This window comes from Myotis daubentonii, chromosome 1 (genome assembly GCF_963259705.1).
Source record: "Myotis daubentonii chromosome 1, mMyoDau2.1, whole genome shotgun sequence".
In the NCBI taxonomy this organism is placed as follows: Eukaryota; Metazoa; Chordata; class Mammalia; order Chiroptera; family Vespertilionidae; genus Myotis; species Myotis daubentonii.
In genome coordinates, this window is record NC_081840.1 from 23252561 (window position 1) to 23279850 (window position 27290).

The 27290-nt window shown below is 43.3% G+C and overlaps 1 protein-coding gene across 14 annotated transcripts in view; it reads right to left on the bottom strand.

Moving 5' to 3' along the window:
• Nucleotides 1–2790: 2790 nt before the first annotated feature.
• Nucleotides 2791–27290, bottom strand: part of PSEN1 (presenilin 1) — a 77099-nt gene continuing 52599 nt past the window's right edge. For all 14 annotated transcript variants that reach the window (XM_059691504.1, XM_059691611.1, XM_059691593.1 and 11 more), the window contains 5 exons: nt 27087–27185; nt 20901–20987; nt 17322–17495; nt 8977–9095; nt 2791–6886 (listed from right to left, as the gene is read on the bottom strand). In XM_059691504.1, the coding sequence (XP_059547487.1) occupies nt 6731–6886; nt 8977–9095; nt 17322–17495; nt 20901–20987; nt 27087–27185 (635 nt within the window). In that variant the 3' untranslated portion in view covers nt 2791–6730. The remainder of the gene's footprint in view (nt 6887–8976; nt 9096–17321; nt 17496–20900; nt 20988–27086; nt 27186–27290) is intronic.

Consider the following 27290-nt stretch of genomic DNA (forward strand, 5'->3'; position numbering starts at 1 on the left):
CAAGGCTTCCAGGCAGGTCCCCACAATGACAAGGGCAGGATGGTGCGGAGGTCCTTTTCAACATTTCAAAAAGCTGAAGCAATCACACATTCCCATGTACCTGGCCCAGGCAAGTTAAAACCCTGTCATCGCACTAAACAATTCCATGAGATGCTATTTCATAGCAGGCATAGGAGACTCCAATTAGTGAACAGAAAAACGAATGGTCGCTTCAGAAGCCTCGAACTGCTCCTGCTCATTGGCAGGTGTTGGAGGCATGGCCATCACTGACAGTTGGAGGGGACGCACCCATTACAGAACTACAGAACGGCAGGTACCTATGTGTCGTGTAGCTATGCTCCCCTGCTCCCCATGTTGTTTCCACTTTTAAATCACTCTGTGCATGTGCCTTTGATTCTAGAGCAGTGGTTCTCAACCTTGGCTGCACATTAGAATCACCTGGGAATCTTTTTAAAATCCTGATTTCTGGGACTCATCCTCCGGAAATTCTGTTTCTTTGTTACTAATGTTGTGGCCCCACCCCATAACAAAGAAACAGAATTTCTAGAGGATGAGGCCCAGAAATCAGGATTTTAAAAAGACTCCCAGGTGATTCTAAAGTGCAGCCAAGGTTGAGAACCACTGTTCTAGTGGCTCTGTGTGGGGCTACAGTGTTTGGACAGGTTCAAGCCTTGGACTAATGAGAGGGCACAGTCCTCTCGTGGCCACGTGCAAGTCCCAGCTTGGAGGGCAGAGCCTTCCCGGCACAATTATAGCCAACAGCTGTAGTGTAAGCTTGAACCTAAGGTCCGAACACGTGGCCCCACGCGCCTGAGTGATAGAGGTCAGGTGCATGTAGTTGAGTAGGGTTGAAACCCAGGAGAACGTTGTAAACATCTTGATCACGCCCTTACTTTGCCTCCTGGCATCTGCTATAAAATAAAGACACAGCTTGTGGGAGCTGGCGCTGTCCCTCAGAGGAGCAGCGTCCCACCGAGACCCAGCTTTTATTCTCTTGTCTTTCAATCCTTTCATCGCCCCCACTCGGGTTCACCCTTGGCCGTGCTGGCGTGGCACACTCTTACTAGGTCTGCTCCCCCAGAAAAGGAATCACAGTCACGTCCACCTCGAGGGATGCTGTGGGTCAAAGGGGAACAGAATCCATCCCTAGTCTGCATGAGGAATTGACCCTGAGTTACTACATAATTAAAACAAGTTTAGAAAGAAACCAACCGATGAACAGAGGGATCAAGAGTGTGTCACCCCTTCTCCCAAGAACTAGGCCTCCCACAAACCTGGTTTCGGAGGCTCTCCCGTCTCTCCCCTCCCGAGGGCACGGCATGCCAGGCTAGAAGTGCCAGCCCAGCGAGAGGATCAGTCTGTGTCGGGCACGGCGCCCCGGTGGTGGGTCAGGTCACCGTCCTCCATGGTTCCTACAATCATTCAGAAACGGATTTGGCTTGCTAACTGAGTTTTCCTCCGAATAAACCATCTGAACCCAAACACCAATGATCCTTGGGTACCTCCCACAGATTTCTTCCTTCCTGATTTTAGTGTATGTTCTTTGCCTTTTTGCCAATTCCGATTCTCCCCTTTTCCCCAAATTTGGTTCAAATGTTATGTTTCTGGAGAAACTATCTTTACCCTGTCCTTTGTGGATCTTTGACCCTGCACTCCCATTCAAACCGGCCGCTGTGGTTCGGTGTTTGAGCGTTGATCTATGAACCAGGGGTCGCAGTGCCCAGATTGAGAGCTCAGTCCCCAGTAGAGGGTGTGCAGGAGGCAGACAACCGATGATTCTCACTCATCATTGATGTTTCTCTCTCTCTCTCTCCTCCCTTCCTCTCTGAAACCAATTAAAAAATGATTTTTAAAAAATTCAATGAGTGAACATTGTGTGGCTTATTCTCAAGTACGATGCCATTTCACCTTTAACCAAGATCCTATCCCTGCCCCAGAGAAAATAGTTGGGCTACACAAAACGGTGGTACTTACCTAGTGACGCAGAAAACCCGGCCCCACTACTCTTGCTCCTCAACCCTGCTCCAGGGCATTCTTCACTCTCACTCTCACCAAGAGCGCCATGGCAAGGCCCCGGAAATCAGAAACCTCACCCAGCGATGACAAGCCGTCATGCCTCTGTGGGACCCTGGTGACACTGCCTACAAGACTCATAAAAGCAGTGACACCTCTGATTCCAGAGGACATGGGCGCCTTTCCTGTTTCTTGATGCCCTTAGCCACTGCTGCCAGGGACACATTCATCTTGTAAAGCCTCCTTCCAAAGGCAAAGGTCAGCTTTGGTTTCTTCTGCCACAAACATAGTTCTGATCAGTAAATCCCAACATTCTGGGTGCTAGTCACTGTTTAGAAACAAGAGGTTTGGTGGAGTTTGGGGATGGTGATAACCATCGATGCTCTACCAGGCCAAGCAAAGTAATGTTGGTATTTTCTACTGATATGACCTGCTCAATGGTTTTTAAAAGATAATCATCTGGCACATGAAGTAATTGCATTGTACCACCACCACAAACGTGTCCTGCAAGTTCTTGTTTGGACAGTTTTTACATGAATTTGAGTTAAACATTATTTTTTAAAATATTTTTTCAGAAACTAAGTATTAAGAATAATTATGTTGAGACTTCTCATAGGCTCAACATTGCACCTTCAGAGGTGCGGCCTGCTACTTCCCGCCCCACTGTGCTCCGCGGGGAGGACAGAAACAATGCCTGTCGTTTCACACTGTTTCCTGATGATCGCCGAGTGCCTCTCACACATTGTACTACTTTCATGTAAGAAAACTCACACAACGGGATCCACGCAGCCTTTATTCCTCTGACAAACACAGGGAAATCTGCAACCGTCTATCAAAATAACCATCTTACCAAGAACTTGAAAGGAATTTTAAAAAGATGCATCCACAGTCTGTCTGAATCACGTACAGGGCAGTGTCTGCAGGAGCAAAAGCCAGACCGTGAACACGTGGGAGTAAATGATCCGCTGAACCCGCATCCCAGCCCCGCCAATCACACAGGAAACAGAACAGGCCTGGCCTTGCCCCTCCAGACAGTTGAGTTTGAAGCTGCCCTGTTGCAACAATTATTTATTTTAAAAGGAAAATTGCTTTCTGGCAAATCCTCCCTGCTACGCAGATCAGACTGAAGTGCTAACACGGCACTCCGGGGCCCTGGGGGACCCAGCTACTTCCTCGGGGCGATGTTGCAGCTGCCGGAGGCCCTGGGAAAGCTCTGACGTTCAAGAAAGGGGTTCATTTCAGCTCCAGGCTGGTTTTTAATACACACATCTGTGGTGTTTCCTAGCAGAGGGGGGGACCCGGTGCCTTCAGATGTGGGACGCGAGCACGCTGGCAGCCTTGTTGGTACGCTCTGCTCGGCAGTTCCAACGAGGGCTGTGGAAGCTGAAACAGTTTTTCATCTTCTGCGTTTTGGGGGTTTTAAAAACCAGAGAAATCACAAGATCACTTCTGGGCTCACACTTATGATGGTGATACTGTTTCTTCCCAGAGCAAAACCAAATGTCCAGTTTTCAAGTCTCTTCCTAAATCACGTCCCCTTTGTAACATCAATATTATAAGTGCTCAACAACAGTAACCGTGAAGGGCGTTAATGACCTGTACCCGATATTTTGGAGACGTTAAAGATGGCATATGCCAGGAAACAAGAGACTACAGCTGCATTCTGATAGGTCTTTTTTTAAAAAAAAAAGTTTTTTATTGATTTCAGAGAGGGAGAGGGAATTGATTGGCTGCCTCCTGCACAGCCTCTCCTGGGGATCAAACTAAACTGTGACCTCCTGGTTCATGGGTCGGCGCTCAACCACCTGAAGACGGAGCTTACTCACTGTTGCGTCTTCAGACTCCAGCGCCACGGAAGAGATTGAACAAACCTTTTCGTAGTCGTGTCGGAACTTTTCCCCCAGGGCTAGATCACAAGCGGGGAACATGCGAGGCTGGGCACCGGGCACAGGGTCAGAGGCTTCCTCGGGACGCCCGGCCCTGGAGGCAGCTGAACTTCTGCCTCACATTCTACAAATTATGAACAAGACGACTGTTGCTTCCATAGTGAAATCCGCAATTTGCTCACTTATGAATGTTTGAAGTTGCTCAGAAAGCTTCTATTTTTTTTCTCATCAAGAAATTTAGTCATTCATACAGAGAGCTGTGACCCTAAGACCACACACTAACCTACCAAGAATCAAACACAGGAAAGCGAGCCCTTCCTCTTTGAAAAAACTAAACATCTTCCAAATGTGGTTGGTACTTCCACAGGCTGGTCTGTAGCGCCATGCTGTACACAAAACCTTCATTCTGCCGCCGGCCAGACCCAGACGTTAGCAGCCACTTTTTCCTACTGTTTTCCTTCCTTTCATTGAGTGGGCTGGCCCGGCTGGCCAGGCTTTCTCATTTGTGTGGCCTGGCCCCATGGTCACCCCCGGTTGAGTGGACTTGCTACTGTTCTCTTCAGTGACCATCGATATTTCCCGGTGGAAGACTAGCATTTTGAAATTTCACGAATGACTGAATTGATTCTAAAAGGTTTGAAAACAAAGTTCTGTGTCTGAGACTGGTGATTAAAGATGACGATGTGCTCTCTCCGTGCTGAGATGTGGTTCCATCTTGTAGAAAGTGACAGATTTATTGCAATCTTTCTACCCGGGACAGTAACAGCATCTAAACACACGCGCACACCCCCTTCTGAGAGGAGGACCCTCGCACAGATAAATTTCTCCAGATTAGGGTTCCCTCAAGGCGCTTCAGATCAGACTGGTGCTCAGGGGGCTCTGCGGTAGCTGTTGAAAGGTGTGTCTTTCTGGAGTACCCACGACACTGCCACATGTCTGAGGAGAAAAAGAGAATCTTGGAAAAAAGGGGCTAAACAAACAAAAACACAGGAGAGCACCTACTCCTCTCAGCCTGGCTTTCTTTGCATGGCTGTTTTCCCCCCAGTTCTCAGCCGCCCAATACGAGCCAGTTTTCATTGCAGTCAGGTCAGTCCCAGCACGCTGCTCCTCAAGGCCGTTTCTGGGAGACAGCCCACGGCAGGAAGCAAACACCCTACCCTCCGGGAGAAGCAGCCCAGCCCGGGTTGTACGACAGGCTGGGAGAAAGCGGCAGCAGGACGAGGAAGCGCGGGTCTCTCTCCCGCCAGATGGAGACTACGTTCCTCACAGACGCTTAGGGTCTGGTCACTGGCCCAGGGCGGCCTGCGGCACCAGAAGGGTTGTGCCCTGGCAAAGCCTCGCTTAGAGGTGCCGTGTGCCCACAGGCACTGGCTCTGTTTATGTGCGTGTCCAGCTGAACGGCCTGGGCCTGACCCCACTGCCCAGTTCACACAAAGGTACACGGAGACAAAAGGCAAGGCAGAAGGGAAACCACCAAGCGCCCACTGAGAGGTTCTGGAGGAGTCACTTGGGCCTCCTTATCTGCCCACAGGACATGAGCTCATCTGGTGCCACTGGCTGTGGAGGCCCCTCTTTCTTCTGTTGGCACCTGGCTCTCCGCCGGCTCACCGCGGGCAATAATGGGTTCCTCATCGCCTGCTTGGCACAGACACACCTGATTCCTGCCTTTCTAAACCACCAGCTCCTGGCTATCGGTCTGAACTCTGACCTACTGTCAGAGACACTCGGTTGAACTAAAAAAAGAAAAACAGGACAGAAAGTGCTTCACCACCCATTTCCTCTTCTTTAATGCGACTGTCTTTGGGCACACACTGTATTTGCTACTGAGAAATTATGACAGCGAGGCTGATAGCACTGATTCATAACACATTCTGTGCACCACACAAAGGAAATCCTAGATAACGGATCGTCTGCTTCCACAACAGAGCTGTCTTATGAAAGAACCGTGTATGGGGGGAGTGAAGGGAGAGACGGGGAACAAAGAAGGCATTGAGGGCAAGCAAACCTACAAGGCTGTCTAAAAATTAGGAATTTGAGGGCAAAACCAGAATTACCTAAGGGTGATGGAGAATCGTTGTTATAGTTCCATTATTTCCAGAAATTACTGAACTTGGAACCTGAGGTTAACACTTTTGAGATGAAGCAACCTCAAATAAATTCATACTGGCCTTGGGAGGAAATGGCAACCATAGATGGTAATGAGTTTCAGTGCTTGAGAACAAAAATCGTCAAAATCAACTTACACATCTGACTTGACCCAAGGTGAAAAAAAAGTCTTATTTAAAAAATGGTAAGTTTGCAGCAAAAAAAGTTTGAGAGAGAAAGTTTGAACCCCTTTTCACCTTCCCATTTTGCTGCTGGTACCTGCTTTCCTCACAGTACCTCCTGAAAAGGTTTAGAGTTCCATACAGACTGATTGGGTTTACACACGTTTATGATGAGTCCTGTTTGGTTTAACCACTCCATTTAACACCGTGCTGATGGCAGCCCTGAGAGTCGGCAGTGCTGGTAGAATCCACCTCTGAAGCTGCTGGTGGGAGCACAGCAACTTTTTGGCCCATCATTTTTCTTTGTCCTTGTCCCTAAATCTGGTAGTTTTTTCCAAGGGGCTCTGTCCACCACAATGATGTATGTTCAGAACCATTTTCTGCAGACACCTCCGTCCAATGGCCAATGGTGCAGGTGGCCAGGAAGACGTGGAAGGAAGCTACAAAAAGTCCAGCTGGGATTGTGACTTTGTTAGGTGTAGACACAGGAAAATCACCGTTGTTCTTCCCAGATTTTATTATAGTCAAAGGAGAAAAATCCATGGAAGTCTCATCACAAATCTGCTAAATATAAAATTGATGGAATGCTAACTGGTCCATAAAGGGCTGCACAAGATAATCTGTGGCAAAGTAGAAAACAAGCCCAAAGGTGATGGAGATCGGAAGAGCTGGCAATGCTTTCTTGAAAATGGCGAGGAGTAATAATGTAAGGCACAAACCCTGCGGGGGAGAAGGGCCAAGACACAACCCAGACATCATTTTGAAAGTATTTCGTGCAAAACAACTCAATCACAAGTCTCGCATTTAATTTAGTTAATTAAATAACAATCCTCAGAGGTTAAATTTTAGAACAAATGTTCCCATTAAACCCGGAAACAACTTTTTTTTCCTCTGCAACACAGAATTCATGATGTACACATTCTTGATTCTTCATTTCCTAATTCTAGGTAAGGAATAGAAGAACCTAAAAATAAGTAAACTATTCTTGAAAAAATTTAAGTAATACCAAAAATTCTATCTAAAATATTAAGTTGGCTACTCTCAGTTAAGTTTAGCTGCCTAAAATCCCAGAATTGCCCTAGCCGGTTTGACTCAGTGGATAGAGCGTTGGCCTGCGGACTGAATGGTCCCAGGTTCGATTCCAGCCAAGGGCATGTACCTTGGTTGCGGGCACATGCCCAGTAGAGGGTGTGCAGGAGGCAGCTGATCGATGTTTCTCTCTCTCATTGATGTTTCTAACTCTCTATCTCTCTCCCTTCCTCTCTGTAAAAAATCAATAAAATATATTTAAAAAATTAAAATAAAATAAAATCCCAGAATTGAAAAGCATTTTTTTATGCTGGGGGTGGAAGAGGGGGGGGGGGGCAAAGAGGGGTACACAGAGTATGCCGATAAAAGTTTATAAAAGTGCCCCAGCCAGTTGGTTTGGTTGGTTGTGGGTTCGATTCCCGGTCAGGGCACATATCTAGGTTGAAGGTTTGATCCCTGGTCAGGGTCCATGGGGAAGGCAACCAATTGATGTTTCTCTTTCTCTCTCCCTCCCTTCCTGTCTCTCTAAAATCGGTAAACATATCCTCGGGTGAGGAGTTTTTTTTGTTTTTTTTAAGTTTATGAAAATTATATTGCTGCTTTCTTGGAAACAGAACAGCCCTATAATATAGTCCATTTTTACTCTAGTTATTGAGACACTAACTATAAATTCTGGAAGCTAAACATCATTTCAGGTTTATCCAGAATAAATACTTTTCTTTTTAAAAGATACAACACATCCAGAAAATTAACCTCAAAAGAGAAATAAAATACAAGAAAATTCTAACTGGTTAGATTATCACTATAAATCACAAAATAAATTCAATATAAAGGCTGTCATGTAACTTCACTCGCATATGAAACATCAAAGAGAACATCTTTAGTAAAAAAAAAAAAAAGGCAGTAAGAAATATCTTCTGAGTTTTTTACTTAAATCATAGTTCTGAAAGCTTCAGGATTCATGTTGTGGCTCTATGCGCAAGATCTACAGGAGATCATGCATTGTGTTAACTTTTCTCGCCTCATACCTGCTGCCCAAAGGAACTCTGTACCCTGCAGGTTGTGGATTAAATGCAAAAACCACCACCAAACTCAGGCACTAAGTGAGGATCTACTCACCCCTTTAAACACATTGTATGCGGGAAACATATTTATACGTTTTACGTTGACTGGTAGGAGAGCGCGGGACACGTATTAATACGTTTTTTACAGACTAGCGGTAGAATGCGGGTAATGTATAAATACGTTTATTTTTATACTTTTTTATTGCTCTAAAGGGATGCTAACATGCAGATATATGAATTCCAAAGGACAAAATTTGGGTCTCTAATACATACAATGGTGAATTATGTATGTACTTCCAGGTATAACGGTAATCAATCTATTCAACTGCAAAAATGGCCCGCGCCAAGTGACGCGCGATAAAAACTACCCGCAAACAATGTGTAAAGACACAGCTAATTTCCAACATGGCTATGCTGCCTGAAGCAGTGGTTCCTAATCAGAAGTACTTACAGAATTTCCTGGGGAACTTTAAAAATAAGATACACAATTGAAACAAATTAAATAAGAATATCTCAGGATGGGGACACAGTTTTAAAAGGTCTCAGGTGATTTTAATGTGTGGCCCAGTGGAGAAGTACTCAGGTGAGGTCTAATTATTTGTTTTTGAAAAGCTCCCAGGTGACTGGAACACTCAGCCCAGCTGGGGTTAAAATGGGACTGCCTGAATCAGAGCTGCAATGAGGTGTTCTGACATGTTTTTACGAGTGTATACTTACAATTAAGATGGCTACAAAACAGGCTATGGTGGTGTTCCAGTCTCCACTGGCTGTGGCGGAAGCTTTTCCGACCAGAACACTGTAGAAAATGAAATCTCCTAATCCGAGCTTTACTCCCCCTGAAAAGCAAAGATTACAAATATAAAAAGTTTGTCACTCTTTGCTATGATTTCACAATTCAAAAATGTCACCGCTCTACTCCACCCTGAATGAGAAGTCAGTAAATGATATCATACACAATTAGGCTTGAGCTAGGTCAGTGGTGGCGAACCTTTTGAGCTCGGCGTGTCAGCATTTTGAAAAACCCTAACTTAACTCTGGTGCCGTGTCACATATAGAAATTTTTTGATATTTGCAACCATAGTAAAACAAATATTTATATTTTTGATGTTTATTTTATATATTTAAATGCCATTTAACAAAGAAAAATCAACCCAAAAAAATGAGTTCGCATGTCATAGGTTCGCCATCACTGAGCTAGGTTTTTTTTCTTTCTTTTTCTCTTTCTTTCTCTTTCTTTCGTTATTTCTTTCTTTTTAACAATAGGATTTTCAGCTTCTATGTGGCCGACTCTGGGATCTTAACCAGATACTGCTGTTACATATCAAAAATAATAACAATAACTAATTGTCATCTCTTGAATGCCTAGTTTATACCTGGCACTTGTTCTAATAAATCCTCACAAGAACCCCTATGAGAAAAGTAGCATCCTCCCTTTAAAAACAACTTTATTGAGGTACAATTTATTTCAAAAAACTCACCTATTTGTGTAAGTGTAGAATTCAATGATTATAAAAAATTTAGAATTGTGTAACCATTTCCACAATTCCCACATTTCCAACACCCTTATAAAATACCTTGTGCCCATTTAGTTAATCCCCACTCCTACCCAGGCCTTAAGCAACCACTGACCTGCTCTCTCTGTAAATCTTCCTTTTCTAGACAGTTCATAGAAATGGACTCAGACATTCTGAAGTCTTTTGTGATTGGCTTCTTTCACTTAACGTTTTTGAGGTTTACCCATGCTGCTTCACATCTGTAGTTTGTTCCTTTTTACTGATGAATACTTCCCCGTTGTATGAACATACTGTAAGTTTATCCATTTACCAGGTGATGGGCATTGGGATTGTTTTCAGTTTCGGACTATTATGAATAATGCTGCCACGAACATGACTGTACATACATATTTTTGTGTGGACAGATTGTTTTCACTCCCATGGAGTCAATCCCTAGAAGTGGAATTGCTAGGTTATATGGTGAGTTTATGTGCAGCTTTTTAAGAAACTGCCAAATTCCTTTTCATACTGGCTTTGTACCACGAGCAATGCAAGAGGGTTTGTTTCCTCAGATGCTCACCAACACTTAGTATTACTAATTTTTATTCTTTAGTCAAGCCATTCTTACGTTGAAGTAGCTTTTCATGTGTTTATTAGCCATTATATTTCTTCTTTGGTGAAATGTCTATTTAAAGCATTTCCTTCTTTTTACTGGATTATCTTCCTATGATGGAGTTGTAAGCATTCTTTATATATTCTTTTTTTTTAAATCAAACAATAATTACAGTTGTTCCTCTTTTTTCCCCCCCATAGCTCCCCTCCACCCGGTTCTCATTCCACCCTCTGCCCTTACCCCCCTCCCACTGTCCTCATCCATAGGTGTATGATTTCTGTCCAGTCTCTTCCCGCACCCCCACACCCCTTTCCCCTTGAGAATTATCAGTCCACTCCCTTTCCATGCCCCGGATTCTATTATATTCACCAGTTTATTCTGTTCATCAGATTTTTTATTCACTTGATTTTTAGATTCACTTGTTGATAGATATGTATTTGTTGTTCATAATTTGTATCTTTACCTTTTTCTTCTTCTTCCTCTTCTTAAAGGATACCTTTCAGCATTTCATTTAATACCGGTTTGGTGGTGATGAACTCCTTTAGCTTTTTCTTATCTGTGAAGCTCTTTATCTGACCTTCAATTCCGAATGATAGCTTTGCTGGGTAAAGTAATGTTGGTTGTAGGTTCTTGGCATTCATCACTTTGAATATTTCTTGCTACTCCCTTCTAGCCTGCATAGTTTCCATTGAGAAATCAGCTGACAATTGTATGGGTACTCCCTTGTAGAAAACTGTTTTTCTCTTGCTGCTTTTAGGATTCTCTCTTTGTCTTTTGCTCTTGGCATTTTAATTATGATGTGTCTTGGTGTGGTCCTCTTTGGATTCCTTTTGTTTGGGGTTCTCTATGCTTTCTGGACTTGTAAGTCTATTTCTTTCACCAGGTAGGGGAAGTTTTCTGTCATTATTTCTTCAAATAGGTTTTCAACATCTTACTCTCTCTCTTCTTCTGGCACCCCCATAATTCGGATGTTGGTACGCTTGAAGTTGTCCCAGAGGCTCCTTACACTATCTTCATATTTTTGGATTCTTTTTTCTTCTTGCTTTTCTGGTTGGGTATTTTTTACTTCTTCATACTTCCAATCTTTGACTTGATTCGTGCAATCCTCTAGTCTGCTGTTGGATCTCTGTATAATATTCTTTATTTCAGTCAGTGTATGCTTAATTTCTAGTTGGTCCTTTTTCATATCCTCGAGGGCCTCACTAGACTTACTGAGGGTCTTACTAAATTTATCGGTGGTTTCTAGAAAATTCTTGAAAAACCTTATAACCGTGGTTTTGAACTCTAAATCCAGTAGTTTGCTTTCCTCCATTTCTGTCATTTGTGACCTGTTTCTTTGTCTCCGCATTTTGGCTGCTTTCTTGTGTTGACAGAGTGGCTTTGTGTGCTAGGTGTCCTATAAGGCCCAGTGGCTCAGCCTCCCTAATTACCTGAGGTGGACACTCTTGGCGCACCCCTTTGTGGGCTGTGTGCACAGTCTTGTTGTAGTTAAGCCTTGATTATAGTTGGTATCGCTGGGAGGAATTGACCTCCAGGCCAATTGGCTGTGAGAATCAGCTGTGTCTACGGTGGGAGAACTTCTGTGCTGGAGACACCCTTATGGGGCAAGACTTGCTTCAGTGGGGCTTTGGTGCTCACTGAGTCTGCCCCCTGAGTGTGTCCCTTATGGATCTGAGGAGTTGTAATCTGGATGGTCCCACTCTGACCATGGGGTACACTGGCACTTGGATCTCTAAGGAGTTGCTAATTTAGCCTCTGCCTGAGGCTACCCAACAGGAGCTACGGAGAGATCTGAAGATTCCTCTTCTTTGTTTGGGATTTGGAGGTGCCCAGATGAGGCCCAGCTGTGAAGCAATGCAAGCTGCTGTGGGGCCTTGGGCCTTCTTTTGGATGTTCTGGGTCTCTCTGACCCAGCTGCAGTTTGTTAGGTAATTTTAGATTGCAGAGGGCCAGGGCATTTATATGCAAAAGCCTCTGGGCACAGCTTGGGTGGGGCGGGGTCTCAGGGGATCAACAGGGCGGAGCAAACAGCTATGGCTGATCCTCAGTCCTACACTAAGAGGCTCCGGGTCTCAGTGTCCCGTGGTAATCGCTGCAAGCACATCTGAGAGAAAGCCACCCTTGAGTTCCACCCGCTGCCAGACAGTCCAGTTTCTCCCCGTATGAGGCTGGGTCCCCGGAGACTTGCCCGGAACTGGAGTCAGGGCTGTCGGGAGCTTGTGCCTCCCTCCCGATGGAAAAAGACAACCGCGTCCTCAGTTGCCAGCCCTTTCTGTGTGGGCCTCCGCACCTCCTCTGAGTCTCAGTGTGCTTTTCTCTTTCCTTCTAGTTGTAGAATTTCCACTCAGCCAGCCTTCCTGTGGTTCTGGATGATGTCCGTTTTGTCTTTTAGTTGTATTTCTGAAGTGGTTGTGCAAGGCAGCAATTTCAGGTGTTTACCTATGCCGCCACTGGGTTTCTCGCATTCTTTATATATTCTAAATACAAGTTCTTTAACAGGACTTGCAGTTTGATTTGCAATATTTTCTTTTCTGTGGCTTCTTTTCCTTTTCTTCATGTTTAAAAAAAAATTTAATTGTGGTAAAACACAGTTCAGTGGCATTACATACATTCACACTGCTGTGCTACCATCACCACCAGCCATCCACAGAGCTCTTTTCAGCATGTAAAACTGAAACTCTGTACCCACTAAATAGTAACTCCTTCCTCTCTCCCTCCAGTCCCCTGGCAATCATCTTTCTACTTTCTAAGTTGGACTACTCTAGGTACTTCATATAAGTGAAATCATATAGTATTTGTGGTTTTTATACAGGATTATTTCACTTAGCATAATGTCCTCAATGCTCATCTATGTTATAGCATGTCAGAATTTCCTTGATGCCTCGGTTACAGAACCCATTTCCAGAAGATAGGGGCTGAGGGTCCTGAGAAGTAGTCTGTTCCACATGTGGGTGAGAAGGAAGTGGAGTGATGACTAGTAAGATCTTCCTGAGAAAAACCAGTGCTCTTAAATCATGGACACCAGAATGAAGTCTTCTTAGTGGAAAAGATAAACATCTGACCCATGACATTCGATGCTATGAATGACAGGGCGAGCTAGCCTTCCCAGGGTGAATACACACCCATCATTACAGGGGTGCAGCTCTACTATTTAGTATTTAAGTACGTGTGTAATCCAGGGCAAGTGATTAACTTCTTCAATCCTCAAATTTCTCAGGTATAAGATAGAGATTACAAAGCTATTTCATTGTTATTTTCAGAGTTAAAAATAATATAGGAAAAGTTCTTGCAACACACTAAACAAATGGTAGCCTTACAAAGAATTTTGATTACAAATAGTAAACACTATAAGAAACTATAAAAGAAACTTAGTTTTTCAGAAAAAGAATGCTACAGAAAAACTTTTTAAAAATAATCCAAGCCCTGGCTGGTTTGCTCAATGGATAGAGCATTGGCCTGTGGACTGAAGGGTCCCAGGTTCAATTCCAATCAAGGGCACGTACCTGGTTTGTGGGCTTGATCCCCAGTGGGGGCATGTAGGAGGCAGCCAATCAGTGATTCTCTCTCGTCATTGATGTTTCTTTCCCTCTCCCTTTCTCTCTGAAATAAATAAAAATATTTAAAAAAATAATAATAATCCAGGGGGAGGGGAGGAATTAGCATTTATCTGATAAGGAACTTGTATCTAGAATATATAAAGAACCACTATAACGCAGTAATTTGAAAAAATATATAAAAAATGGGGAAAATTTGACTAGACAGTTCTCCAAAGAAAACACAAATAACCAATAAACACACGAAAAGATACTCAACATCATTAGCCATCAGGGAAATGCTAATCAAAACCATAACCACTTTATGGAATGATTATAATAAAAAAAGATAGACAAAAACAAGTGTTGGTGAGGATGTGAAAAAATTAGAACATTCACATATTGCTGGTGAGATTGTAAAATAGTATAGTTGCTTGGAAAATGGTCTGGCAGTTCCTCAAAAGATTAAACATAGAGGTACCAGATGACCCAGCAATTCCGCTGCTAGGTAAATACCCAAGAGAAATAAAAACGTATATAGTACACACAAATACATTTACATGAATGTTCATAGCAACAGTTTGCATAAAAGCCAAAAACAGAAACAACCCAGATGTCCATTAACTGGAAAATGGGTAACAGTTGTGGCATATCCATACAATGGAATTGTATTTGCTATAAAAAGTAATGAAGTACTGATATATGCTATAACATAGATGAGTCTTAAAACATTACGCTAAGTGAAAGAAACCAGTACAAAGGACCACATTTTAATAAATGTCCAGAACAGGAAAACATAGTAAGACAGTACACACCGGTTGGTGTTGAGGGGTGTGGAGGCTAATGAATGGGTAAAGGTTTCTTTCTGAGGTGATGAAAATGTTCTAGAATTCACTTGTGGTGATGACTGCCTAACTCTGATTACAATAAAAACCAATGCACTGTATACTTTAAATGGGGGGATGGAGAGATGGCACCTAAGAAGTGTGGGTTTTATGCATGAATTGTTATAGTAAGTGAATTCTATGTCAATATAGCTTAAAAAAAAATAATGTATTGAATTAAGCTTAAAATTATGACCTGACATTTTTTTCACTTAAAGTCTTGTGTAAATAATAGCAATATTATGATAAATGCTATAGTAATACTTCACAGAATTCATTTTAATGAAGAGATAACTATAGGTATATTTTATTAGCAAAATTAAAATAGAGAAAGAAGCCTGGCTGGTGTGGTTCAGGGGTTGAGCATCGACCTACGAACTAGGAGGTCACGGTTCGATTCCTGGTCAGAGCACATGTCCGGGTTACGGGCTCAATCACTAGTGTGCAGTGTGCAAGAGGTAGCTGATCAATGGTTCTTTCTCACCATTGATGTTTCTAACTCTCCCTCCCTCTCCTTTCCTCTCTGAAATCAGTAATAAAAATATATTTAAAATAAAATAAAATAAAATAAAATAGAGAAAGAAAACAAAGAAGTAACCATCAATTTTTTTCTTTAGCACTTACCAAAAGGACAAATTTTATTGACCTATAACCAGAAGAAACTGAATCAGTATATAAAACCTAAGAAAAATCAGTTGCTGGGAATTTGTTTTCTTTAAACAGCTCACTTTTATTTATTCGGTCAAAATAAGACATGGCTAAACAACTAAAATCACAGCCTTGGAAAATGCTGAAGTTAGACATAATGAATTAATTGTATGCTATTGCCAAGTATGCTAAAATTGGCTGCTAGCATTTTTCTACTATTTGCTAATAATGGCAATCTAAGCCTTCTGTTGTTTTTTTGTTTTGTTTTTGCCAACTCTGAAAAATAATTTTAAGTAATTATGGTATTCTTTTAATATTAAAAGGGGCATCTGATGGTCTACCAAACACAAGACATAGTAAAGACAATGATGGTGACTGTTCACTTTAATTGTAAGATTTCTCTATATGACCTCCAGCAGCATATGTGCCTAGCTTAAATATAATAGCATAATGACTATTTCCTATTATCTTTTCAATAAATATAAACATATTAAAAACTGCCTGAAACTTACTTTACCTTTATAGTACTAAAATCTCTTCCTTGAAAAAATAGCAAAACCCTTCTCCCTTCCTTGAGGTAAATAGAAAAGAACCTCCATGAGTCAACGGCCCTCTCCTGGAAACAGCAGGTACTTTCATTGCTCTGATAATTTTAAGATTAACAGTAGTGCACTGGGGATGAGCCTGCTGCCCACATGATGTTTGAAGGAAGAATATTTTTGAAATTCTATAGAAGAACAACTGCCTTCACACTGAAAATAAAAATGTTTTACATTTCTAATTAAAGGCTCTGTTTAGTTTTCTGATTAAATATTGATTTTTAAAAGGCTGTCCTGGAAGACATATGTGTCTTTTTAGAAATCAATTTCTAGTATAAACAGAGACCGTTATCAGTAACCATAAGTCTGGTTTAAAACACTAATGTAATCAGAGTGTTTGTGTGGTAGTGGATCCTAAAATGATGAAGTATTAGTTTATATTGGTCCCAGACAAAGAAAATATTAATCTGAAGTTAGGAGGAGGTTGCCAACAAAGGGAATAACAATGTAAAAGATTGAAACATTCAAACTCATTGGTCTTTGTACAGCAAAAAGTAAAAAATATTAATAAGATATTTGTAACAAGAATACTGCAGCCATGAAATCTTACTGGAAAAACAAAAAAATCTTTGATCTGCTGAAACCAGTTTGGCTCAGTGGATAGAGCGTCGGCCTGCGGACTGAAAGGTCCAAGATTCGATTCCGGTCAAGGGCATGTACCTTGGTTGCGGGCACATCCCCAGTGGGAGGTATGCGGGAGGCAGCTGATCGATGTTTCTCTCTCATCGATGTTTCTAACTCTCTCTCTCTCCATTCCTCTCTGTAAAAAATTAATAAAATATATATTAAAAAAAAAATCTTTGACCTTATAAAACAAATGCCAAAAATCAGACTGTAAAAGGCCAATTTCAAAAACCTGAGGGGCAGAATTTGACCCATAAACAAATGATGCTATGAGAAAAGCACCGACTAGCTCAGCCGGCATGGCTCAGTGGTTGGGCATCAACCTATGACCCAGGAGGTCACAGTTTGATTTCAGGTCAGGGTACATGCCTGGATTGTGGGCTCGATCCCCATTGGGGGGCATGCAGGAGGCAGCCGATCAATGATTCTCTGTCATCATTGATGTTTCTATCTCACTCTTCCTCTCCCTTTCTCTCTGAAATCAATAAAAAATATATATATATATATATATATATATATATATATGCACTGCCGATTGTCATTTCCCACTAAAAGCTGTACTGTTCTTTAGAAGTAGACTAGTGCTCTCAGTTCATTTTATTTTGGGAGGGTTTGATGCTGCAGCACCTACAGGAATCCATGACTTTCAATTAGAGAAATGCACATACTTTCCTCTGGGTCCTCACTGGCTAGGATGCTGCTGGAAATCTCCTGTGCAGCACTTCGTGACTCAGTTGTAGAGTGATGAGGTCCCAGGCGACTGTCCCGCTGGGCTTCCCACTCTTCACTGAAGCCACCATCATCACTCTCTGTCACAGGGTTCTGTGACTCACTCCCTGTGTCTTCAAGAAAAAGCAGAAATCACAACTGTAATATTCAGAAAATTTTCTTAATACCTTTAAGAAAGTTACATGGAAACAGTAACTACTTGACTGTCATTGTAACTGGTTAGCTGGCTCCTGAACCACAAAACATGGGCTGTGGCAGGGCCTGCTGATTGCTTACCCAATAGCCATTTCTCCCCTTATTCCTGAGGGCAGTCCTGATGAGTCTGGATTTCCACCTCTCACTCATGTGACTCAGGTGGTAAACCCTGATCGATCCAACTCCAGCATTCCTCTTCCCAATGAAAGCTCAGAGGCTGTGGGTTTGGTACTAGTCAATGTGTGATGAGGCAAAGCCTGCTGGAAATTTGGGGGAAATTTTTCTCTCTTTACTAACTGCCCCCTTTTTCCTCTGGATGTTGTCTTATCTGGGTATGATGCCTGGAACTGTACTTGTTATCTTGTGACCATGAGGAGCAGTGGGCTAAGGACCAAGCCTATATTTAAGGATGGCACAGCAGGCAGGAAGACAGAAAGAACCTGGGCCCTTGATAACACTGATGAGCCACAAAATTAACCAATCCTACAAATGTCTACACCTCAGGACTCTGGTCATGTGAGAGAACACATTTCTTCTTGTTTAAAGCAAACAAGTTGGTTTTTCTGATGTTTGCAGCTGAAAGCTTTCTAACCACTCGTTTCTGAAAACTCAGCTCTGGCTTCAGTGCCTAAATTATACAAGGAGACCACTCCTGCAGGTAGGGAGGTGAGGTGGGGGGTGGGTAGAAAACACATTCTTATGGGCTATTCATTTTGTGATGACTGTCGGTCTGAAAATTGTGAGCATAACATGCGAGTCTTGAGAACCTTCTACACATCAAAAATAATTATAATACATTAAGTGGAGTTGATATTTTTTCTTTGTTTATAAAAGTGACAAATGTTCATAGCAGAGGTAGATTTACCATGAATAAATTAAGCCTGCACACTTCAGGCCTCTCCCTTGCATACATTTTTTCTGGGAGGGGTCCTCACAATTTTGTATTTTTTCTTAACCAGGTCACCACAAAATGGAATCTTCCCTGGTTCAGAGTTTGTGAAGTCATATAACCATAAGGTTTATAAATAAAACAACAGTCCCTCTTCTGTTTCTTCCCTCCTCCTAATTCTCACTCCTACTTTCAAACTGCTCAGCTGTTTCCTTTGGTATTAACCTTCATAATTAATTATAAATAGCATGTTCATAGGGTTATATCTTGATGTTTTTATTTTAAGTTAAAACTCAATCACTTTCTACAGGGAAATGAAGCATAGCTTTCATACTCATGCACACATGGAAATTTACCTCTCCCCATATTCTCAATTCATCATAATTTTATGTTAAGTTCAATTTTTATACTATCACAATGCAAAAAGTATTCACAACTAAAATACTTGGCTACAACCAGAATATACTCTAATTACATTTGCTTCTTCTGTATGACTTTTTGTTTTCTCTGGAAAACTGCCTAATTTTTTTTCCTTAACTAATTTTCTATGTATTACGACTAATTCATCCTCAAACTCTTAACAGAGTTCATAGGTAACCTCCCAGCTCTGTTCTGTTCTTTCCTTGTGTAGACATCCCTCCTGGAGGCCTATGCCCTTTTGCCCCAATGTGACGTCTAGCTCCTCCAGTGTTTTCCCAGGGGGCGTTTGGAACTAACTATGCTGGAGGAGTTTTGAGTTGTAATACCTGGAAGTCATGATTAGCATTTAGTGGGTGAGGGGCCAGGAATGTCAGATATCCTGCAGTGGGAGAAGTCCCACATGACTACCAAGAACTGCCCCACCCAAAATACCAACAGCACTCCCCTGAGGACTCTGCAGCTTATCCAGCTCCTCACTTCAAGGCCCCTGCCCAGGTCGTTTCCTCTTCTGGAAAACGCTTCCATTCTTCACCTAGTATCACTTCCCCAAGGAAGCTTTCCTTGACTTTCCAGAATAAATCAAATTCTTCTACATAAACTTTCATAGCAACTTAGACTTCTCCTTTATAGAACTTATCAACAACTGTATGAATTATCTGTTGAATGTTTGTGTCCCCCTAAATCAGTGGTTCTCAACCTACTAGCCCTTTAAATACAGTTCCTCATGTTGTGACCCAACCATAAAATTATTTTCGTTGCTACTTCCTAACTGTAATGTTGCTACTGTTATGAATCATAATGTAAATATCTGATATGCAGGATGGTCTTAGGTGACCCCTGTGAAAGGGTCGTTCGACTGCCAAAGGGGTTGCAACCCACAGGTTGAGAACCGCTGCCCTAAATAGGCTACAAGCTCCACAGAACAGGGTATCTCGTTCAGTGCTATATCCCCAGTACCTAGCAAAGTATCAGGCACAGTTAGGTGCTCAATCAACATTTATCAAAAGAATAAAATCTTGATATGCCAAATAAACACACATACTCACATACATATAAACATATATACTCATAGAAATCTTTTAATTTGCTTTAGCTTAACACAGGTTAACATAATAACCAAACTTGTAGCAATTATTTCCAATATATTTCCTACTTCTCTACCAGGTCGACTGCGGGTGCAATATCACCTTGTTCTGCTGCTTTGCTCACTGCAGAATGAACCTGGAATCTTTGGGTCCCAAATAAGAATTCCCAGTTGAAAGTGTCCTTAGTTACCCAAAAGCTGAAAAAGCAGTTTTCTTGGCTCTATAAAACCTAACCCCTTCCTTTCCTGACAAACAGCAGCTCAGTGAAGGTCCTTTTCATTCTCTCACCAACTTTTATTCTACTTCTGTTTTTCAGCTTCCTCATAAGGCTATCCATTTGCTTTTCTTTAAAAAAAGTTTCCTTTCTTCTTGACTATTGATATTGTTTTGTTATTCAACTCTTTCTACTAACTTCTAACTTATATTCTCCTTAATCTATTCACCAGTTTCCATACGTGGGCCTTTCCATCTCCCCTCTTAGGTTATCATTAGCCTCCTCCAGAAAGTCATGTCCTCCCAGAATGTTTTATCTTCTCAGTATAATCATGATCACGTCTAAAATAAAATTACTTTTAAGTTGGTCTGGCCATGTCAAACAAGAGATTCTTATTTTCAACAGGTTTGGAGAGAAAGGCTACCTGTTCTTTTTAAAATCAGCCTCCACTTGAAACTTTCATACTGGTGTTAATGGTACGCAATGGCAGAAATTCTTAACCTAGGGTGTTTTGGCTGTACTATTGGGTTTGGACCATCTGGACTCCTTAATATTTATCTGTATTTTTACTGGGTATTACCACAGCTTTCAGGAGATTCTCAAAGGAATCTATGACCAAAGAAAAAGGTTACAATCACCACTTTATAACTAATTGTTAGCCTGTAAGATGACAATGACCTAAACCCCAGGAAATTACCAAATAAAATTTACCTACTTTGTTCATTATAATTGGAGTTTTTGGATACCTTCCTTTGGGCTTCTGGGTCTCCTTTTGCCATATTCACCAACCACACCATGGTTGCTGTTGAGAAAGACAAAAGTCCAGGTAAGCACTGGAAACACAGAAGGAAAGTGCACAAATAGACAGCAGGCCATCAGTTCTCTACACAAATCACCAATCTTTTTTTATTTTCTTTTAATCTTATTGTTGAAAGTATTACCTAGGTCATCCTTTTTCCCCATTAACCTCTTCCTACCAATCTTCTTAATGTCCCCTAAAGCATGCTTAAAAATCAGAACTAAATGCATTTTAAAAAACACAACAGGTTCTCTTTGATTCTGGCATATAAAAAATTCTGAAATTAAATGTTTGCTGTAGTGTTAAAACTGCAGCTGCTATTGTAAAACTGCTCATCATCACTTACAGTCCCTGAAAAGTTACCAAAAGGAAAACTCTTCAGGCCAGCAAGATTCCACTGCAACAGTAGCTGTTCTTTATATGTTTGCTCACCTTCTTGGCGCTGTGTTTTAACCAAAGTCACCTCTCCGAGAAAGGTTGAATCCCCAGGTAGGGATTTTCCCCTGAAGTTAGGGAGGGAATAAAACCCCTCAACTAAGTGCCAGGCGGGTAATTAATCCCTTTAACTACGAACAATCATGCTTAAACTACATAATCTTTTCTCCCTGGAATGGAGATAAGAAACGCCCTAACCTTTGTAATAGAGATTGATAGGATTGAATCAACTGGTATAAATACAGTTGTAACAAGACAGAAAGACTCAGAACTCAGGAGACAGAATTCAGAAGACAGAACCTACACGGAGCCTAGAGACAGAAGAACTTCGCTGGCGAGAGCATGCCAGAGGATCCTGGACCGGGACTGGCCTCGGAGCCTAGAGACAGAGCCTAGCGGGAGAACATGGCAAGGGATCCTGGACTGAACCTGACTACAGAGATTGGCAGGAGAACCTGACTGGAACCTGGACACTGAACCTGACTGGAGAGCCTGGACAGAACCTGGCTGGAGAACCTAGCGAGGGAACATGGCTACAGAACCTCGCTGGAGATCCGAAGCAGAACCTCTCTGGAGATCCGGGCTGGAGATCCTGGCTAGGCTGCTGATCAACTGAACACTGTCCCCATGTCATTCCACACCTTTGGGGACCCCTGGACCCGCTGGGGTTTGGACCCCGGCATATGGCGCCCGAACAGGGACCCCTAGGTAAGCGCCCTGCACTCGGGACGGATCGGACTCCACCGTAGGAAGAAGGTGGATAGTCTTCGCCGACTCCGTCCACACCTTTGGGAACCCCTGGAACAGGATTCCCCTAGGTAAGCCCCCCTCCCCCATTGAGAACCCCCACACTCGGGACGGATCAGACTCCACCGTAGGAAGAGGGTGGATAGTCTTCGCCGAATCCGTCCACACCTTTGGGAACCCCTGGAACAGGATTCCCTTAGGTAAGCCCCCCCCCATTGAGAACCCCACACTCGGGACGGATAGGACTCCACCAGGGTGCTGCAAACCCCCCTATAGAGGATAAGTAGGGTAAGAAGGTGGATAGTACAGAACTTAGATTGAGAAGATGTGCCATACTGAGTCCAAAGAAAGAAGACTCTGTATTGATCTTTAGATTAAGAAGATGTGCCATACTGAGTCTAAAAGAAATAAGACTCTGTATTGATCTTTTAACACATATGCTTGCTAGCAGAGGAATTAAGGTTACTCCCAGTCAGACAGAACGTTTTGTACAACAAATATGTCCATGCTTTTCTGAGGAAGGAAAGGTAAATGTAATGGCATGGGAGAAGGTAGGCCCAAGGAGCCTTATCCTTAACCCCACTGCAGCCTTTCTACCCTGGGAAAGTGCAGGATTGGCAAGCTCTCCCTGGGATGATAGATCAGGACTCAGGTAATAGCGGAAAGCGCCAATCCTACTCTTAAAATGGATACAAGAGAGCGTTTCAGGTTTTTCTTTTTAATGCTTGCTTTTAAAAAATAAAAAAGGGGGAATTTGCCGGGAGCTGGTCCATCCTTGCTGTTTCAAGGGACCTGGCATATATGGCATACTTTTCTTAATATGTTTGCTCACCTTCTTGGCGCTGTGTTTTAACCAAAGTCACCTCTCCGAGAAAGGTTGAATCCCCAGGTAGGGATTTTCCCCTGAAGTTAGGGAGGGAATAAAACCCCTCAACTAAGTGCCAGGCGGGTAATTAATCCCTTTAACTACGAACAATCATGCTTAAACTACATAATCTTTTCTCCCTGGAATGGAGATAAGAAACGCCCTAACCTTTGTAATAGAGATTGATAGGATTGAATCAACTGGTATAAATACAGTTGTAACAAGACAGAAAGACTCAGAACTCAGGAGACAGAATTCAGAAGACAGAACCTACACGGAGCCTAGAGACAGAAGAACTTCGCTGGCGAGAGCATGCCAGAGGATCCTGGACCGGGACTGGCCTCGGAGCCTAGAGACAGAGCCTAGCGGGAGAACATGGCAAGGGATCCTGGACTGAACCTGACTACAGAGATTGGCAGGAGAACCTGACTGGAACCTGGACACTGAACCTGACTGGAGAGCCTGGACAGAACCTGGCTGGAGAACCTAGCGAGGGAACATGGCTACAGAACCTCGCTGGAGATCCGAAGCAGAACCTCTCTGGAGATCCGGGCTGGAGATCCTGGCTAGGCTGCTGATCAACTGAACACTGTCCCCATGTCATTCCACACCTTTGGGGACCCCTGGACCCGCTGGGGTTTGGACCCCGGCATATGGCGCCCGAACAGGGACCCCTAGGTAAGCGCCCTGCACTCGGGACGGATCGGACTCCACCGTAGGAAGAAGGTGGATAGTCTTCGCCGACTCCGTCCACACCTTTGGGAACCCCTGGAACAGGATTCCCCTAGGTAAGCCCCCCTCCCCCATTGAGAACCCCCACACTCGGGACGGATCAGACTCCACCGTAGGAAGAGGGTGGATAGTCTTCGCCGAATCCGTCCACACCTTTGGGAACCCCTGGAACAGGATTCCCTTAGGTAAGCCCCCCCCCCATTGAGAACCCCACACTCGGGACGGATAGGACTCCACCAGGGTGCTGCAAACCCCCCTATAGAGGATAAGTAGGGTAAGAAGGTGGATAGTACAGAACTTAGATTGAGAAGATGTGCCATACTGAGTCCAAAGAAAGAAGACTCTGTATTGATCTTTAGATTAAGAAGATGTGCCATACTGAGTCTAAAAGAAATAAGACTCTGTATTGATCTTTTAACACATATGCTTGCTAGCAGAGGAATTAAGGTTACTCCCAGTCAGACAGAACGTTTTGTACAACAAATATGTCCATGCTTTTCTGAGGAAGGAAAGGTAAATGTAATGGCATGGGAGAAGGTAGGCCCAAGGAGCCTTATCCTTAACCCCACTGCAGCCTTTCTACCCTGGGAAAGTGCAGGATTGGCAAGCTCTCCCTGGGATGATAGATCAGGACTCAGGTAATAGCGGAAAGCGCCAATCCTACTCTTAAAATGGATACAAGAGAGCGTTTCAGGTTTTTCTTTTTAATGCTTGCTTTTAAAAAATAAAAAAGGGGGAATTTGCCGGGAGCTGGTCCATCCTTGCTGTTTCAAGGGACCTGGCATATATGGCATACTTTTCTTAATATGTTTGCTCACCTTCTTGGCGCTGTGTTTTAACCAAAGTCACCTCTCCGAGAAAGGTTGAATCCCCAGGTAGGGATTTTCCCCTGAAGTTAGGGAGGGAATAAAACCCCTCAACTAAGTGCCAGGCGGGTAATTAATCCCTTTAACTACGAACAATCATGCTTAAACTACATAATCTTTTCTCCCTGGAATGGAGATAAGAAACGCCCTAACCTTTGTAATAGAGATTGATAGGATTGAATCAACTGGTATAAATACAGTTGTAACAAGACAGAAAGACTCAGAACTCAGGAGACAGAATTCAGAAGACAGAACCTACACGGAGCCTAGAGACAGAAGAACTTCGCTGGCGAGAGCATGCCAGAGGATCCTGGACCGGGACTGGCCTCGGAGCCTAGAGACAGAGCCTAGCGGGAGAACATGGCAAGGGATCCTGGACTGAACCTGACTACAGAGATTGGCAGGAGAACCTGACTGGAACCTGGACACTGAACCTGACTGGAGAGCCTGGACAGAACCTGGCTGGAGAACCTAGCGAGGGAACATGGCTACAGAACCTCGCTGGAGATCCGAAGCAGAACCTCTCTGGAGATCCGGGCTGGAGATCCTGGCTAGGCTGCTGATCAACTGAACACTGTCCCCATGTCATTCCACACCTTTGGGGACCCCTGGACCCGCTGGGGTTTGGACCCCGGCATATGGCGCCCGAACAGGGACCCCTAGGTAAGCGCCCTGCACTCGGGACGGATCGGACTCCACCGTAGGAAGAAGGTGGATAGTCTTCGCCGACTCCGTCCACACCTTTGGGAACCCCTGGAACAGGATTCCCCTAGGTAAGCCCCCCTCCCCCATTGAGAACCCCCACACTCGGGACGGATCAGACTCCACCGTAGGAAGAGGGTGGATAGTCTTCGCCGAATCCGTCCACACCTTTGGGAACCCCTGGAACAGGATTCCCTTAGGTAAGCCCCCCCCCATTGAGAACCCCACACTCGGGACGGATAGGACTCCACCAGGGTGCTGCAAACCCCCCTATAGAGGATAAGTAGGGTAAGAAGGTGGATAGTACAGAACTTAGATTGAGAAGATGTGCCATACTGAGTCCAAAGAAAGAAGACTCTGTATTGATCTTTAGATTAAGAAGATGTGCCATACTGAGTCTAAAAGAAATAAGACTCTGTATTGATCTTTTAACACATATGCTTGCTAGCAGAGGAATTAAGGTTACTCCCAGTCAGACAGAACGTTTTGTACAACAAATATGTCCATGCTTTTCTGAGGAAGGAAAGGTAAATGTAATGGCATGGGAGAAGGTAGGCCCAAGGAGCCTTATCCTTAACCCCACTGCAGCCTTTCTACCCTGGGAAAGTGCAGGATTGGCAAGCTCTCCCTGGGATGATAGATCAGGACTCAGGTAATAGCGGAAAGCGCCAATCCTACTCTTAAAATGGATACAAGAGAGCGTTTCAGGTTTTTCTTTTTAATGCTTGCTTTTAAAAAATAAAAAAGGGGGAATTTGCCGGGAGCTGGTCCATCCTTGCTGTTTCAAGGGACCTGGCATATATGGCATACTTTTCTTAATATGTTTGCTCACCTTCTTGGCGCTGTGTTTTAACCAAAGTCACCTCTCCGAGAAAGGTTGAATCCCCAGGTAGGGATTTTCCCCTGAAGTTAGGGAGGGAATAAAACCCCTCAACTAAGTGCCAGGCGGGTAATTAATCCCTTTAACTACGAACAATCATGCTTAAACTACATAATCTTTTCTCCCTGGAATGGAGATAAGAAACGCCCTAACCTTTGTAATAGAGATTGATAGGATTGAATCAACTGGTATAAATACAGTTGTAACAAGACAGAAAGACTCAGAACTCAGGAGACAGAATTCAGAAGACAGAACCTACACGGAGCCTAGAGACAGAAGAACTTCGCTGGCGAGAGCATGCCAGAGGATCCTGGACCGGGACTGGCCTCGGAGCCTAGAGACAGAGCCTAGCGGGAGAACATGGCAAGGGATCCTGGACTGAACCTGACTACAGAGATTGGCAGGAGAACCTGACTGGAACCTGGACACTGAACCTGACTGGAGAGCCTGGACAGAACCTGGCTGGAGAACCTAGCGAGGGAACATGGCTACAGAACCTCGCTGGAGATCCGAAGCAGAACCTCTCTGGAGATCCGGGCTGGAGATCCTGGCTAGGCTGCTGATCAACTGAACACTGTCCCCATGTCATTCCACACCTTTGGGGACCCCTGGACCCGCTGGGGTTTGGACCCCGGCATCTCTCTTTCTCTCTAATATCAATAAAAACCTATTTTTTTAAAAAACTTTATTTCTTCTCTCTCTACCATGTCAAGTGGAAGGTAATAATTTGCAAGGAAACAGAGATCTGCAGGAGTTCCATTAAAATGCTTGCATTTAAGATGAGACAAAGCACCATGATAATGACCTAGTCACATGTTTCAGTCCCTATAAACTTTAAGCTGCTTCCTAATTTAATACCATTCCAAAATACTTACAGGAGTAAATGAGAGCCGGAAAGAGAGTTTCATTTCTTTCCTGAGCTGTTTCAACCAGCATACGAAGTGGGCCTTTTGGACACAAAACAGCCACTAAATCTAGAAAGAGAAAAATAGAAAAAACATCTGAAAAAATGTATTGGCTAAACTTGTAAGTAGGTGTGTTGAGAGAAATTAGCCAATGGAAAATAATTTAATTTTTTT